At 40.3% G+C, this 16,313-nt stretch overlaps 1 protein-coding gene across 3 annotated transcripts in view; it reads right to left on the minus strand.

Annotated features, from left to right (window-relative positions):
• The window catches only part of LOC138750776 (raftlin-like), a 104,461-nt gene that overhangs the window by 62,640 nt on the left and 25,508 nt on the right, over positions 1–16,313 (minus strand). For all 3 annotated transcript variants that reach the window (XM_069912928.1, XM_069912918.1, XM_069912924.1), the window contains exon 3: positions 7,674–7,854. In XM_069912928.1, coding sequence (XP_069769029.1) covers positions 7,674–7,854 — 181 coding nt within the window. The remainder of the gene's footprint in view (positions 1–7,673; positions 7,855–16,313) is intronic.

Below are 16,313 nucleotides of genomic sequence, written 5' to 3' on the forward strand. Positions count from 1 at the left end.
TCTTGGAAATGGGACCAAGATTTACCAAAAATTCTACCAGAAATCCTAATGACATAGAAGCAGATCATTTTGCCAACTTTTTGAGCAATTACACTCATCTCCCAGCAACCCATTCTCTCACACATACCCATTAAGACCCTGCTGACTCCCTCACCACCTACCCACACTGAAAATAATTTATAGTGGGCCATTAATGTAGTGATCAGCATGTCTTTGGGACATGAGAGGAAAGCAGAGCACTCTGGAGGAACCATGTCCCCTGGCAGAACAGACAAATTCCACAAAGCCAGCATCGCACCTGGATCGCTGGTCCTGTGAGATAGATGCATGACCTGCAGAGGCAGTAATTTTAAGAAATTGCTTTCTTGAGCAACTGTTTAACAATGTGAACTCCTTTCTCTGCTTTACAATTTGATTGTGGATGCAGAGGACGAAGTCACATCTAAAATCATACTCTTCTGCAAAGTTCTGGAATTCTCTACAAGTACAGCCGTCGGGTGTGGTTTAAACTAATTTGGCAGGGGGGTGGTAACCTGTATGATAGGGCAAAGGACAGAAAAAATAAAACAGGAAAAGTTAGGTTAGGCAGCGAAAGTAAAAAATCAGAAAGAGCAAGGAGGGTGAAAAAAGCAAATCTGAAGGCTTTATATCTTAATGCAAGAAGCATTTGGAACAAGGTAGATGAATTAGCTGTGGAAATTGAGATAAACAAATATGATTTGATTGGGATTACAGAAACATGGCTGCAGGGTGGGCAAGCCTGGGAACTTAACATCCCGGGGTATACGATATTTAGGAGGGATCGGCAAGAAAGAAAAGGGGGTGGGGTAGTATTGATGGTGAGAGAAGGGACCGACATGATTGACAGGAAGGATATTAACTCAGAAGATGCGGAATCTATATGGGTAGAACTGAGGAATAGCAAGGGGCGGAAAACGTTAGTGGGGGTGGTATATAGGCCTCCAAATAGTAGTGTAGAGGTGAGGGAAGGCATTAAAAGAGAAATTAGAAAAGTGTGCAATAAGGGAACAGCTGTCATCATGGGAGACTTTAATTTGCATATAGATTGGACTAGTCAAATTGGTAAAAATACTGAGGAGGAGGAACTCCTTGAATGTTTACGGGACGGTTATCTAGACCAATATGTCGAGGAACCAACTCGGGAGCAGGCCATTTTAGATTGGGTATTATGCAATGATAAGGGGCTAATCAACAATCTTGTTGTACGAGGCCTTTTGGGTAGGAGCGATCACAATATGATCGAATTCTCACTCGACATGGAGAGTGATGAAATTAAAACCGAGACTAAGGTCCTGAATTTAAATAAAGGGAATTATGATGGTATGAGACGGGAGTTGAGTAAGATTGATTGGGTGGTGTTTATGGGGGAGTTAACTGTGGATAGACAATGGAAAGCATTCACAGATCTAATGGAGAAATTGCAAAAATCGTTTATACCGGTTTGGCATAAAAATAAACCAAAAAAGGTGACTCAACCGTGGATAACAAGGGAAATTAGAGACAGCATTAGGTCCAAAGAGAGAGCATATCAATTGGCCAAAAAAAAGTACCACAACCGAAGACTGGGAGCAGTTCAAGATGCAGCAAAGGAGGACAAAGGGATTAATCAAGAGAGCAAAAATAAATTACGAAAGTAAGCTTGCGGCAAATATAAAAACCGACTGCAAAAGCTTTTATAAATATGTCAAGAGGAAAAATTTGGTGAAATCCAGAGTAAGTCCTTTGCAGTCGGAATCAGGGGAATATATAATGGGGAATAAGGAAATGGCATACCAATTAAATTCTTACTTTAGATCTGTTTTTACAAGAGAGGATACAAATAACCTCCCAAGGATTTTGGGAAACATAGAGACTAATGCAAGGGAGGAACTGAAAGAAATCAGTATCTCTAAGGACATGGTCTTGGGGAAATTGATGGGATTGAAGGCAGATAAATCTCAAGGGCCTGATAATCTACATCCTAGGGTACTTAAGGAAGTGGCCATTCAGATAGCAGATGCTTTAAGAATTATTTTCCAGAACTCGATAGACTCAGGATCAGTACCCATGGATTAGAGGGTACCTAATGTTACCCCACTATTTAAAAAGGGGGGTAGAGAAAAAGCGGGGAATTATAGGCCGGTGAGCCTTACATCAGTAGTGGGCAAAATGATGGAATCCATTATTAATGATGTAATAGCGGAGCATATGACTAGCAGAGAAGGGATCGGACGGAGCCAACATGGATTTACAAAAGGTAAATCGTGCTTGACAAATCTATTGGAATTCTTTGAGATGGTGACAGGTAAAATAGATGGGGGAGAGCCAGTGGATGTGGTGTACCTGGACTTCCAAAAGGCCTTCGATAAGGTCCCGCATAAACGACTGGCTTCCAAAATCAAGGCTCATGGGATTGGGGGCAAAGTATTGATGTGGATTGAGAACTGGCTGGCAGGTAGAAGACAGAGAGTTGGGATAAATGGCTCGTTTTCTGAGTGGCATGCGGTGACCAGTGAGGTGCCACAGGGATCTGTACTGGAACCCCAGCTGTTCACAATTTACATTCATGATCTGGATGAGGGGATTGGATGTAATATCTCCAAATTTGCAGACGACACTGAGCTAGGAGGGGTTGTGTGCACGGAAGAGGGGGTCAGGAAGCTCCAGTGTGATTTGGATAAATTGAGGGACTGGGCAGATACATGGCAAATGCACTACAATGTGGATAAATGTGAGGTTATCCACTTTGGTAATACAAACTTGAGCGCAGATTACTATTTGAATGGCAATAGATTAAGAGATGGGGAAGTTCAGAGAGACCTAGGGGTACTTGTACACCAACCTCTGAAGGCGAGCATGCAGGTACAGCAGGCGGTTAAAAAGGCAAATGGTATGTTGGCCTTCATATCAAGAGGATTTGAGTATAGGAACAAGGATACCTTACTGCAGCTATACAGGGCCTTGGTGAGACCCCACCTGGAGTATTGTGTGCAGTTTTGGTCACCTTATCTAAGGAAGGATGTTCTTGCAATGGAGGGAGTGCAGAGGCGATTCACCAGGCTGATACCTGGAATGGCAGGAATGACTTATGAGGAAAGATTGCGCAAATTGGGATTATACTCGCTGGAGTTTAGAAGACTGAGAGGGGATCTCATGAGACATATAAAATTCTGGCAGGACTGGACAGAATGGATGTAGATGGGATGTTTCCAATGATGGGAAAATCCAGAACACGGGGCCATGGTTTGAAGATAATAGGCAAACAATTTAGGACCGAGATGAGGAGGAATTTCTTTACCCAGAGGGTGGTGAATCTGTGGAATTCATTGCCACAGAAGGCAGTAGAGGCAGGTTCATTAAATATATTTAAGAGGGAATTAGATATATTTCTTCAGTATAAGGGTATTAAAGGTTACGGAGAGAAGGCGGGGACGGGGTACTGAACTTTAAGATCAGCCATGATCTCGTTGAATGGCGGAGCAGGCTCGAAGGGTCGAATGACCTACTCCTGCTCCTATCTTCTATGTTTCTATAGTATGGTCCATTGTCACTATAGGCAATTTGAGGAATTCCATGTCTTGCAAAGATCGAGCACATATATTTGATCACACAAGTAGCAGACATGTTAGGAAGCACTGTAATCTCCAGATAGTTTGTTAGGTAATCAATAACCAGCAAGCAATTCTTTCCATCAATGTGGAATAAATCAGTCTCAACTTTCTGCCATGGCGTTGCTGGCAAGTCAGTTATGATGATGGATTCTGCCAATAACAGTGATTATCCCTGACCAATATACAGGAGTTTTGGTCCATCTCTTGGATTTTTCCATTCCAAAGTGCCCCTCATGCACCCTTTTCAGCATCTCTTGTCACAGTGATTGAGGGATGGCAATTCTGCTCTATTTGAGTAGCAGCCCATTGACAACACTCAGTTCAGGTCTGATGTTGTAATATGGCTGACATTCACCTCTAGGCCATCCTTCATTCAGATTCTTGATGATCTTCTGTAGAACTGTGTCCTTTTCTGTTTCAGCTGCAATCTATCATGTCAAATACTGGAAGAGATTCAGTGATCAAGGTCACATGGAGATTCACATCTGTCTTTGTGGAATCCTTATTGTGTGCTTCACTCTGCATAATTGCCCTGGATAATGCATCAGCTAACACAATAGGTTTCCCTGGTGTGTACACCCGCTGGGCTTAAATTTTCACATGCTTTGTCACCAAGCAGTGATTCATGTCCATCTGGGACTACTGCCAATCTGAGGTGGTGCTCTTTAACTTTCATCTTGAGTTTCCATGTACCTTTCAAGTTGATCCATTGTAGGCTTTAAACTGTACAGGATTTGCATGGATGTCTGCCTTTTTCTTCATTGCCCTGATCTCACGCTCGCAGATAAATTGACTTTTGCCTGAAAGGATATTTGTTCCATTTGTCCTGCTCATCTCTGTTCATGCTTGGTTGTTCACTGTCTGTTGGTTTATAATCTTTCTGCACATCCATGCAAACGAAAAGTGTGTCACTGAAAGTAGTTTCTTCCATAGTGTGTACAGTATCTTCAATGGTGCACACACTTTAACTTCTGTATTGTTTCCCTTTGGAAAAACATTGCTTTGTATAATGATTCTGTCCTTTGCGCTTGTTATAAACTTTTCAATAGCCTGGGTATCATTTTGGTGTAAGTTGATGCATTCATTTGCAATTGAATGTCTCTCCATCCTTCTGTTTGTTTTCTATATCTCACTTTGTTTTTGTGCGTGGGCACACCTACGGATATGCTTTCATATTCACTTTTTTGTGTGCTGCAGAGTTAATTCACTGGCATGAGATATCTGCATAGGTCCAGTTAAGGTAAACTCTGTCGCTCGCAGAAACCTCTCTTTCTTTCTTATCAATAATCTCAAACACATTTTGATCATGATCCAAAAATGTATGTTCTCGCTTTTAATTTCAAGTCCGTTAAAAAAGTATCAAAGCTCACTCCTTGCATCAGTCTTCTTTGGTCTTTGGCTTGGCTTCGCGGACGAAGATTTATGGAGGGGGTAAAAAGTCCACGTCAGCTGCAGGCTCGTTTGTGGCTGACCAGTCCGATGCGGGACAGGCAGACACGATTGCAGCGGTTGCAAGGGAAAATTGGTTGGTTGGGGTTGGGTTTTGGGTTTTTCCTCCTTTGCCTTTTGTCAGTGAGGTGGGCTCTGCGGTCTTCTTCAAAGGAGGCTGCTGCCCGCCAAACTGTGAGGCGCCAAGATGCACGGTTTGAGGCGTTATCAGCCCACTGGCGGTGGTCAATGTGGCAGGCACCAAGAGATTTCTTTAGGCAGTCCTTGTACCTTTTCTTTGGTGCACCTCTGTCACGGTGGCCAGTGGAGAGCTCGCCATATAATACGATCTTGGGAAGGCGATGGTCCTCCATTCTGGAGACGTGACCCATCCAGTGCAGCTGGATCTTCAGCAGCGTGGACTCGATGCTGTCGACCTCTGCCATCTCGAGTACCTCGACGTTAGGGGTGTGAGCGCTCCAATGGATGTTGAGGATGGAGCGGAGACAACGCTGGTGGAAGCGTTCTAGGAGCCGTAGGTGGTGCCGGTAGAGGACCCATGATTCGGAGCTGAACAGGAGTGTGGGTATGACAACGGCTCTGTATACGCTTATCTTTGTGAGGTTTTTCAGTTGGTTGTTTTTCCAGACTCTTTTGTGTAGTCTTCCAAAGGCGCTATTTGCCTTGGCGAGTCTGTTGTCTATCTCATTGTCGATCCTTGCATCTGATGAAATGGTGCAGCCGAGATAGGTAAACTGGTTGACCGTTTTGAGTTTTGTGTGCCCGATGGAGATGTGGGGGGGCTGGTAGTCATGGTGGGGAGCTGGCTGATGGAGGACCTCAGTTTTCTTCAGGCTGACTTCCAGGCCAAACATTTTGGCAGTTTCCGCAAAGCAGGACGTCAAGCGCTGAAGAGCTGGCTCTGAATGGGCAACTAAAGCGGCATCATCTGCAAAGAGTAGTTCACGGACAAGTTTCTCTTGTGTCAGTATGCATCAGTATGCATGAATTAAACACATACCTCTTGAACATTTCATTTTTCTTTAGTGAACAGTCTTTATCAAACATCTTGATAACATTGTTGAACTAGCCCTGGACTTTTGCTTCAGCGAAAACAAATGTGACCTCTCGTGCCTGAGGTCCCGCCATGGTAAATAGGAGTGTAATCTTCAGTGCATCAGGTTTGCTATCGAGTCCAATGGTTTGCAGGTACAGCATGAATCTTTGGTTGAACAACCTCCAATCATGGTTGACATTTCCAGCCCAATTTACAGCATCAGGAGTCTTCATACTTACCATTTTTCTGCTGCTATCGAGTGATTCTCTTTCGACACACACCTGGTGTTTCTTCCACTCCTGGATCCATGTGATGTTTCTTTTATTGTAATAAAGAAACTTGTGTTCCTTTAAAATAGCTATGCTTTATAACTCATGACAGTGAGGAGGCATCCATCTTGAATCCAATCAGGCTGCAGCAAACTAACCTCCAACTTCCTCTAATGGTCAGGAGTATCACTAACATTTTATCACAAAAATGATATCACTGTGATATCACAAATATTCTGAGATTGAATAACTGTTTTAAGTCCACAATCAGAAACATATTATTCTTTTAAATATCAAATAAAACATCATATTTTTAAACATCTATGCAGTGAACATGCTGATCATTAGGAATTGTTCAACTTATGGAGCAAGTAACACCAAAGCTAATACAGGAATGGAATGTTTCACCTTTGGGGAAAATGGTAGTATCATTAGATTTTTCCCATAGCCATACAAAAAAATTAACATTGAATATGAAATTGTTGCAAATGTATGTTGAAAATCTACCTGGCTTTGGTTTAAGGAAAACTGTTCAACAAATGAATTCAGTTTTTGGTTAATTAATATCAGAAGACTTTTAAAAAAACTTTTATTTAAAATTTAGGAATACAGCACCGTAACAGGCCATTTCAGCCCATGAATCCATGTCCAATTTACATCCCATTAACCTACACCCATGGTACATTTTGAATGGTGGGAGGAAACCAGAACCCTTGGAGAAAACCCACGCAGACACGGGAAGAACATACAAACTCCAATGTAAACTCAAAAGTATATTAAGAATGCATTGTTTATATTCCTTTGGTTGCAATATGAAGAATTATCCCTAGAGTTACATATGTGACTTTAAATGGGTAATTATAGCTCAATTACATTGGTAACCTTGGGCAATGATCTACTCTGATAACCTCTGACGTGACAGTGTTTATATAGTATGGAATGAGTATCACTTACAATTGAATCAAATAATGTCCTTTCCTTCAACCAAGGCAATTTTGAAAACACTTGATAAAAAAAAGCATTTCACAAAAAGAATTGTTTATAATCAGTCAATAATCTCAAACTTCATTTAAAAACATAGACTTCAAGATAATAATCAATTTATGTTTGGAATAGAGAGCCTCTTTTCATGATATGTTCCTATGAAGTTAAAACTCCTGGTTTGCACAATTATGGATGAATAACTTAAATATTTACATTGTCAAATGATCCTCTATCAACAAAAATAAAACTAAATTTACCGTGAAGAAAATCTATTTGAGTAACCCAGTGCCCGTGTTTATCTCCCACTTATTTAGTCTGCTTTACCTCTCTGCTGCCTTGATCAAAATAGCTCTGAACATTTTCTCTAGAGTTGTTTTCTTCTGCCCATCAATGGACTGAATGAAAGGGTGAAAGCCAGCCAGTACATAGCCTCTCTGGTAGAGTTCCTGCAGCCGATCAGGAAGATCAGACAAGGTGAAAAGCTGGACTGCAGACGATTCGACATCTGAAGAAACACCACACAAAAGTGAGAATGAGAAATCAATAGAATTAAAACAAATAATTAATTCTGTAGCCAAAAATATGACAAAACACTTTTTTCCCCAAACTGTATCTCCTCAGAATAGCATTTTACCAAGTATGTCAGTACCTCAGTTTCATGAAAATGATTTAGTCTTGTCCCCAGCGAGAAAAGTTGCATTAAAAATAGGAAATGCATAAAAGTATATTTAAGCTACCAGTCCATTGATATTCTGCAGAGTTTTTATACCATACATTGTGCATATTGTTAACTAGCATGTTTTAATGTTGTAGAACTATTGCCAAGACCCACTTTAGTGTAATAATTATTCATTAGTGTCACCTTTTCCACAAGAATGCAAAGAGATCTATTTTTATTTTTTTCCTAGAGGACAAATTAAATTCAAACACAAGGCATTTCTGGATTGGACAAAAAACAGTTCCATTGGCGTCTGTAGTTAGACATCCAGGAGAAAACTTGTTATTGAAAGAGCAGATGGTGGTGGAAAGAGCGCAAGGGGATCAGTAACTCATTGACTGTCAAAATACCTAATATTTATTCAGGTATGCAGTTTTTAAACTTCTAATTTGTATTATTTTCAAAAAATCAAAAATACGCAGACTGTATACGCATGTGTAATAGTTAAATTTTGTGGCCAGTTTTTAGGGTGAAATTTAGACGGTCGACTATTACACGCATACTACTTTAGACTGCAGTAAGTACCTGCATCGCTCGGGTCGTTGGGATCTTTGACGTGTGGATACCCGGGGTCGGGTAGTAAGTCCATATTCAAGGTGTCGGGAGCTTGGATGGGAGTACAGGCTGCCGGGACCTAGGTGAGATTCTGTGGTCGAGCATCGGGAGCTCGTAGGGGAGGATGGCCAGGGTCGTCAGGAGCACTGGAGCCACAATTATACAATCCTACTAAAACTACCATTGTGAGCACCGGCTCATCTGATTCTTGTCTCAGCCAACATATTTTCCGCAAGCCACACATTATATGTGAAATAGCCGCATGTGGCTCACAAGCCATCCCTGTCTTGTCTAAGACTCTCCCACCATTTCAACATTCGAATTGTTTCAATGAGATCCCCCCTCATTCTCCTAAATTCCAACAAGTGCAGGCCAAGAGATATTAAATGCTCCTCATATAATAGCCCTTTTATTCCTGGAATCATCCTTGTGAACCTCGTCTGAGCCTTCTCCAACATAAACACATCCTTTCCTAAATGAGGAACTCAAAACTGCTCACAGTACTCCAAATGAGGTCTCACCAGTGCTTTATAAAACCTCAACATCACATCCCTGCTCTTATTCCTTTTGAAATGAATGCCACATTCAATGAATTGCCTTCTTCACCACTGACTGAACAATGCAAGTTTACCTTCAGGCTATTCTGCATGAGGACTCCCAAGTCACTTGGCAATTTACTTTCAATTTTCTCTCCATTTAAAAAATTGTTTGCCCGTTTACTTTTTCTATCAAAGTGCATGAGCGTACATTTCCATCATTGTATTTCATTCGCCACTTCTCTACCCATTCGCCTAATCTGCATCCTCCATTTCCTCAACACTACATGCTCCTCCACCTACCTTCGTATGGCCACAAAACCATTCATTCCGATGATCCATATCATTGCTCAAAACGGACCAAGGATTGTAGGTCAATTGGGTGTAAAAGGATGGCACGGGGTCATGGGCCAACAGGGCCTGTAATTGTGCTGTATATCTACATTTAAATTTAAAAATTAATATACAACACAAAAAGAAAGGCTCCAACCCCGACCCCTGTGGAACGTCACTAGCAATTGGCAGCCAACCAGAATATTATCCCTGTTTTCCAACTCTGCTTCCTTCCAACCAGCCAATGCTCTATCCATGCTGGCATGTTCCCTTTTATACCATGAGCTCTGATCTTGTTAAGTAGCCTCACGTGTGACATCTTGTCATAGGCTTTCTGAAAATCCAAATACACAACATCCACTATATCTCCTTTATCCAGCTTGCTTGTTCTTCAAAGAATTCTGATTGGTTTATCGTGCAAGATTTCCCTTAAGGAAACCATGCTGACCTTGGCCTATCATGTCATGAGCCTCCAAGTACTCCATAACCTCATCCTTGACAATTAACTCAAACTTCTTCTGAAACACTGATGTCAAGCTAACCAGTCTCTAATTTCCTTTCTGCTGCCTCCTTCCTTTGTTGAAAAGAGGGTGACATTTGCAATTGTCTGGTCCTCTGGGACCATACCAGTATCTATCGATTCCTGAAAGATCATTACCAATGCTCTACATTCTCTACCCCCGTTACTTCTTTCAAGACCCGAGGGTGCAATCCATCTGGTTGAAGAGACTTATCCCACCTGAGACCATTCAGCTTTTTGAGCATGTTCTTCCTTGAAATAGTAACTGCCCTCATTTCATTTTCATGATACTCTTCAACTGATAATCTCTTCCACAGTGAAGACAGAAGCAAAATATTCATTTAGATCCTCTGCCACTTCCTTGCCTCCCATTATTATTACTCTGGCATCATTTTCTAATGGTCCTATATCTACTCTCACCTCTCTTTTACTACTTATGTAAAAGGAGAAGCTTTTTGTTTACTCTTTGAAACTATTTAACCTATTTTTATACTAGATTTTTCCATCCTTGTAAGTTTTTTTTTACTTCCCTTCTGCAAGTATTTTTTAGAACTTCCCATCCCTCTATCTTGCCACTAATTTTTGCACTTTGTATGTCCTCTCTTTTGCTTTCACGTTGGCTTTGACTTCCCTTATCAGCCACAGTTGTGACATTTTTCCTTCTGAATATTTCCTCTTTTTTGGTCTGTATTTAACCTGCTCCTTCCTCATTTCTTGGATAAACTCCACCCATTGCTGCTCTGCCATCTTCCCAACTCAGACCCTGTTCCAATCTACTTTGGATAGTTCCTCTCTCACGTCACTGCTATTTCCTTTACTCCTCTGAAATACATCTGACTAGTTTCTCCTTATTAATCTCAAATTGAACTTAATTATATTATGATCACTGCCTCATCAAGGTTCTCTAATCACCTCGGGTGCATTACACAATGCCATATCTAGTACAGCTGATCCTCTAGTGGGCTCATCAACAAACTGTTCTAGAAAAACAAAGTCAAAATGACTATATACCAATTTAAGATTAAATATGTCTGAGAGGCAGACACTTTTCCCACTTGAATTCTAAAATCTCACAGTGAAGAAGCGCATCATTTGGAAAGAGAAGGATGCATCAAGTGACCTCAGCGATTAATTCACCGGTATTGCATCATCTGCTCAACATTTGGAAGAAGATTCATGTAGAAAGGAATAAAACAAATTACCAACTACCAAAACTAATATTGACACAAAATCAGCTAATCCATTTTACAATAGATAACCTTTCCTTTAGAGAATGGGAGAGAAAAGGGATCAAAAGAATAGAAAATTATTTTTCGGGAAATAAATTATTATCCTTTCAACAAATGAAGGATAAATATAATATTACTCATGATACAATGTTTGCATACTACCAACTGAAAACCTACTTGAAGGACAAATTGGAAAACAGTCTGAGGTTACCAGAAGGAAGCAATTTTGAATATGTGATTACAGACACAATGATAATCAAAAAATTTGTAACAAACATGTACATCAAACTGCAAGAAAAGGAGAACGAGGAAACAAATGGTAAAACTAAACAAAAATGGGAACAAGATCTAAACATAACGATAAAGAATAAAACATGGGAGAAGCTATGCTCCGGAACTATGAGAAATACAATAAACACGAGGATACAATATAACTGGGGGTGAAGTCACCAAAGGAATGTGGGCGAGCCATACATATGAAGCATACATATACACAGAACTAGTAACCAAGCCACAGTATACAGTGGTGTACCACCACAGTTGGTACCTCTGGAGTGATTTTCCTGCTGTCAGCCACAGTCATCCTCGGGCTCCTTCTCAACTCCCACTTCATAAAATAGTTCAGATTCCATTCATTAAGAAGCATAGTTAGCATGACCTTCACCACCCAACATCACATTAACTTGGAGACCTATGAACCAGGTTCTGATAAATGGGATCTGTGCAGATGGGTGCTTTGTAGTTGGCACAATGGCTGAAGGACTTAATTCCATCTCTAGGAGTCCAGACTTGACAACATCACTAAAGCATCGACTTCATCAACCAGGAGCAATGTCTTGCATTCCTCTCAAATTTGGCTGCCCTCAGAAATTCAATTCTACATTGTGTTTGTTTCATGATAGCATGAAAGCCATGATACCCAACCAATGGGTTGTGTCTACGACAGAGCAATTCCCAATGAAGAACGGTGTCAATCAAAGGCTGCGACATTACCCCAATATTTCACTCAATCTTTCTTTCTTTAACAAATGCTTACAGGAGCAAAGCTGATGGAAATAATCTGAAACTTTTCACTTTTGACAAGTGAACTCCAGAATCAAGCTCTATGCCGCAGAGGAGCTGCAGTATCTAGCCAACACTTGCATTTGTGCACACTTAAAGGATGAGTTCCAAGTCATCACACCACATTAAATAAAAGCTTATGCTTAACTTCTGCAGGGTGGTAGGCAATCTTCTTCAGAAGAACAAGGGATCAGGGAAGACCACTCTTCACTATACATTAATAGCTTTGTGGTGGAAAGTACCAGGTTCCTCAGCATCCACTTAAGAAGTGACCTATCCTGGACACATAATGACTCCTCATTTGTCAGGAATGGACAACAATGACTGCACTTCCGAAGCAGAATGGGGCAGGCAAGGCTACCAACCACCATTCTGTCAAATTTCTACAGGAGTTCTCTCAAGACAGAGTTATGTCCTGGTCGGCTGTATCATAGCGTGGTATGGTAACTGTAGAGCAGGGATGTCAAACTCAAATTCACAGAGGGCCAAAATTAAAAACTTGGACTAAGTCGTGGGCCAAACTAAATATTCATTGAAAATTTTCAACAACATCTGCATGTTTTCTCTTCTTTCAACATATGTAATGTTAAACTTTTTCTTATCAAAATAAATGTTTAATAATAGTTTTGGTTAAACACTTTCCAGAAGAAGCATTAACAAATGAGAAATAAAATATTCAATAAATAATATTTCTCTATAGCCTTTAAGCTCCTTTTAAATTTATTTTTTTTCACAAGCCAACAAGTCAAAAAAATAACAACTTGCTTCAATGACAAACAGGTTTGTCTTTTAAAATGATGAACATAAGAGTCTCCCTCCCACCTGTCTTGAAAGGTCCTGTTTTCTGTCTTTCGTTTGGCCATTTTCCGTAAGGGGTTTATTACATGTGAGTTCGGCGACAGGTCACAGATGCTAATAAAAGTAAAGAGAGGAGGAGGGGGCGATTAGCGGGCTGACGGGCCGGCGCCAATGCATTTGCAAAGCATTCTGGGATTTGTAGTATTAGCTGTGCATGCGCTATACTGGTGCGGCGGCCAGCGGGCCAGCTCTAATACATATTTGATATGATCTTCCGGGCCAAATATAATTATATCATGGGCCAAATTTGGCCCGCGGGCCTGAGTTTGACATGTGTGCTGTAGAGCATCAGATTTCAGGTTAATCCCCCAGACCATAAAAGCAGCAGAGAGGATCACTGGGGTTGCCTTCTGCCCCCATTGATGGGATTAACTTGGATTGTTATTTAAAGAGTGCCTACAAAATCAGGCAGAACCCCAACCCCATGGGAAAAGATACAGAAGTATCTGAGCAAGAACCACCACACTGAGGAACAGCTTCTTCCCAAGGGCAGAGAGATTGCTGAACGACTGCTAAAACAACTCTCCCTGACTCTACTATTTATTAAGAATATTTATTTTAATATACAGTACGAATATATGTAGTGTGTATATGATCATTTTGCTGTATACGTCTGTACGTGTGTTTTGCACTGTTCGACACCATGGACTGGGGGCTTGTACTAGTACAATTGGATAACAAATGAATTTTAACCACACTGTCATCCGACAGAAAAGGTTCAAATGAAGATCCTGGAAAATTTAGTCGCACTTGCCATATTTCAGGAGTCAGTTCTGAGTAAGGCCGGACATCAATAATAAAATGCACCACTGCCCTCAATGTACCACTCAGCTTGTGTTAATTGACGAAAATTACATTTGAAGACAAAGAATGCAAACTGGCATAAAACTCGTGGTTGACAGGACAGCAATTATCCATGCCTTCCCATATACAGTGGCCACCTCAGTGTACTGGGAAAGTACCACAGTGCAGACTCAGCAAAATCCTCCAAATTCACTCGAAGGATAAACAAATCATATCTTCTTCCAAGCCAACATTTTTAGCAGTTATATGTAGTTGAGCTAGGCTGGGTCAGATATACTAAGGGAAAGATTCAAGATTACGTTCCTTAAATGGAAATCCTGGGAACTGGTCCATGACATCTCAAGTGGAGTAGGTTGACATTGAGAACTTTGCGCCATGTATTGAAAGCACATGTAGGCCTCGTGTAAAGGAACATGTAACCCATAAACTACTCAACTGTCCACCTTGTTTGTCCTCAAGGTGACTCACTGGCTGGATATAGAAATCCTAACTGTGGGCAGGATGAATTTCACTTGTGCCTTGCAATGAAGTGAAAGGCGCAGGTTCATTACGTGTCAGGATGTTCCTGTTCAGTACTACAATCAAGTCTGCAATACCTGCCGGTTACATTATATCAAATATAGTTAACTAATCAGGTGTTCTGTCACACAAAAGATTCAGACTCCGTTTTCTTATATTTGTCACTTACATCTATCCAATGCAGCAAGTTGAAAACTTCCAGAGCTGTCAATCAGATGTAGATTTATGAACAGTAACAGAGACAGAAGTTGTAGACACATTTAAATTTATGGAGCCAGTCTAAACTGAAAATGAGCTACTGTCATTGTCAATTACAAGTAACTGCTGATGGATCTGCCAGAAATCAGGAGGAGAGTGAAGGTCAGCACCATCTGTAAACAAGCTCTTTGTAATATTGCTGCAGTGTAATAAATCAAATTATGGGGATTTTACCAAGCTCCAGATCGGAGGCCGTGCTCAGAAGTACATTACAGATTCAGGGATATTTGTTCACTCAACTCCAAAACAAAAAAAAAGAGCTACTCTTTTGAAAGATGTCTTTGACTTAAAATTTGAACATATTTCTGGGCACCTTAGCACTGTTCTGAAATTGATCTCTTCACTTTTTGATGGGTTTTCATTCTCCTAAGCATTTTTTTTTGTGGTGTAAAATTCCCCCAAATAACAGCAATAATCACATAGAGATAATTTACAGTTTATGATTAAGTTTAAGATATTCAAGCTCACTGTTCTGTAAAGCAAATGTTCTCATACACTCACAGAACAACTTACTATAACTAACCCTGCTTCCCTCCAAAACTGGGCTATTTAGTTTTTTTAATTGAAGACATCAGTTATCTTGTTTTACACGTCCTCACTAAGATCCTTGCCTCCTTTTGCCTAAACTGCAACTTCACATGTATGCTTTGACTGTATTACCCTTGGAGGTTCAGTCAAAGACACTCAGTTTCTCAAATTCTTTCCATGTGGATCCTAATCTTTACAATTTCATTGGGAAAACAGTGCTGGGTCACTGTTGTTTGATTATTTGTATTAATGATTTGGATGGCAGCGCAGTCAACGTGATTAGCAAATATGGAATGATACCAAAATTGGTGCTGTTCAACAACAAGGAAGGTTATCTAAGTTTAAAACAGGCTCTTTATTTTGATATTCAAAATATTAGACTTATTTATGGATAGGAAGAGCATAAAGAAGATGGATCAAATGCAGGCAAATGGGACTAGCCCAGAATGCAAATTTGGTTGACATGGATGAGTTGGGCTGACAAGCCTGTTCTGAGCTGTATAACTGTGAAAATACTATTGCAGAAATATTGCATGAATTTTGGTTTGTTTTGATTTCCTTCCCTTTTAAGTGTTTGATGTGCAAGGGAAGCAATTTGGGATTTTACCACCCCTCAGAGGTGTTAAAAACTGACAGCTTTAGACTAATTACATCCAAATGAGCTAGTCGTGCATAGTTTAAGCACGTGGTCATGGATTATGAAATGAAGACTAGACCTAAAAATATAAAATATTCTTCTTAAATTTAACTCACAAGAGTAATTCAAGAAGCACATAATTATTTTATTTCCAATGGGAATCCCTCCCCTAATGACATAGGGGAGTGATCTGGAACTCTATAGAGATTTACAGGAGTAATTTATATTCAATATGAAATTACTCCTATAAATCTCTATACCTGTACCTGATTAACACTTGATTTGCAATTTCCTTTCATTATAAAATAATGTTATCTCTTTGTATATCTTTTATCTTCTGAGGTATTACATGTTTAATTAATTTGCATTGCAGATGTTACCACAGAAAGCCACAATTGAGTCAGGAT

This window comes from Narcine bancroftii, chromosome 1, assembly GCF_036971445.1.
Source record: "Narcine bancroftii isolate sNarBan1 chromosome 1, sNarBan1.hap1, whole genome shotgun sequence".
NCBI classification, from domain to species: domain Eukaryota; kingdom Metazoa; phylum Chordata; class Chondrichthyes; order Torpediniformes; family Narcinidae; genus Narcine; species Narcine bancroftii.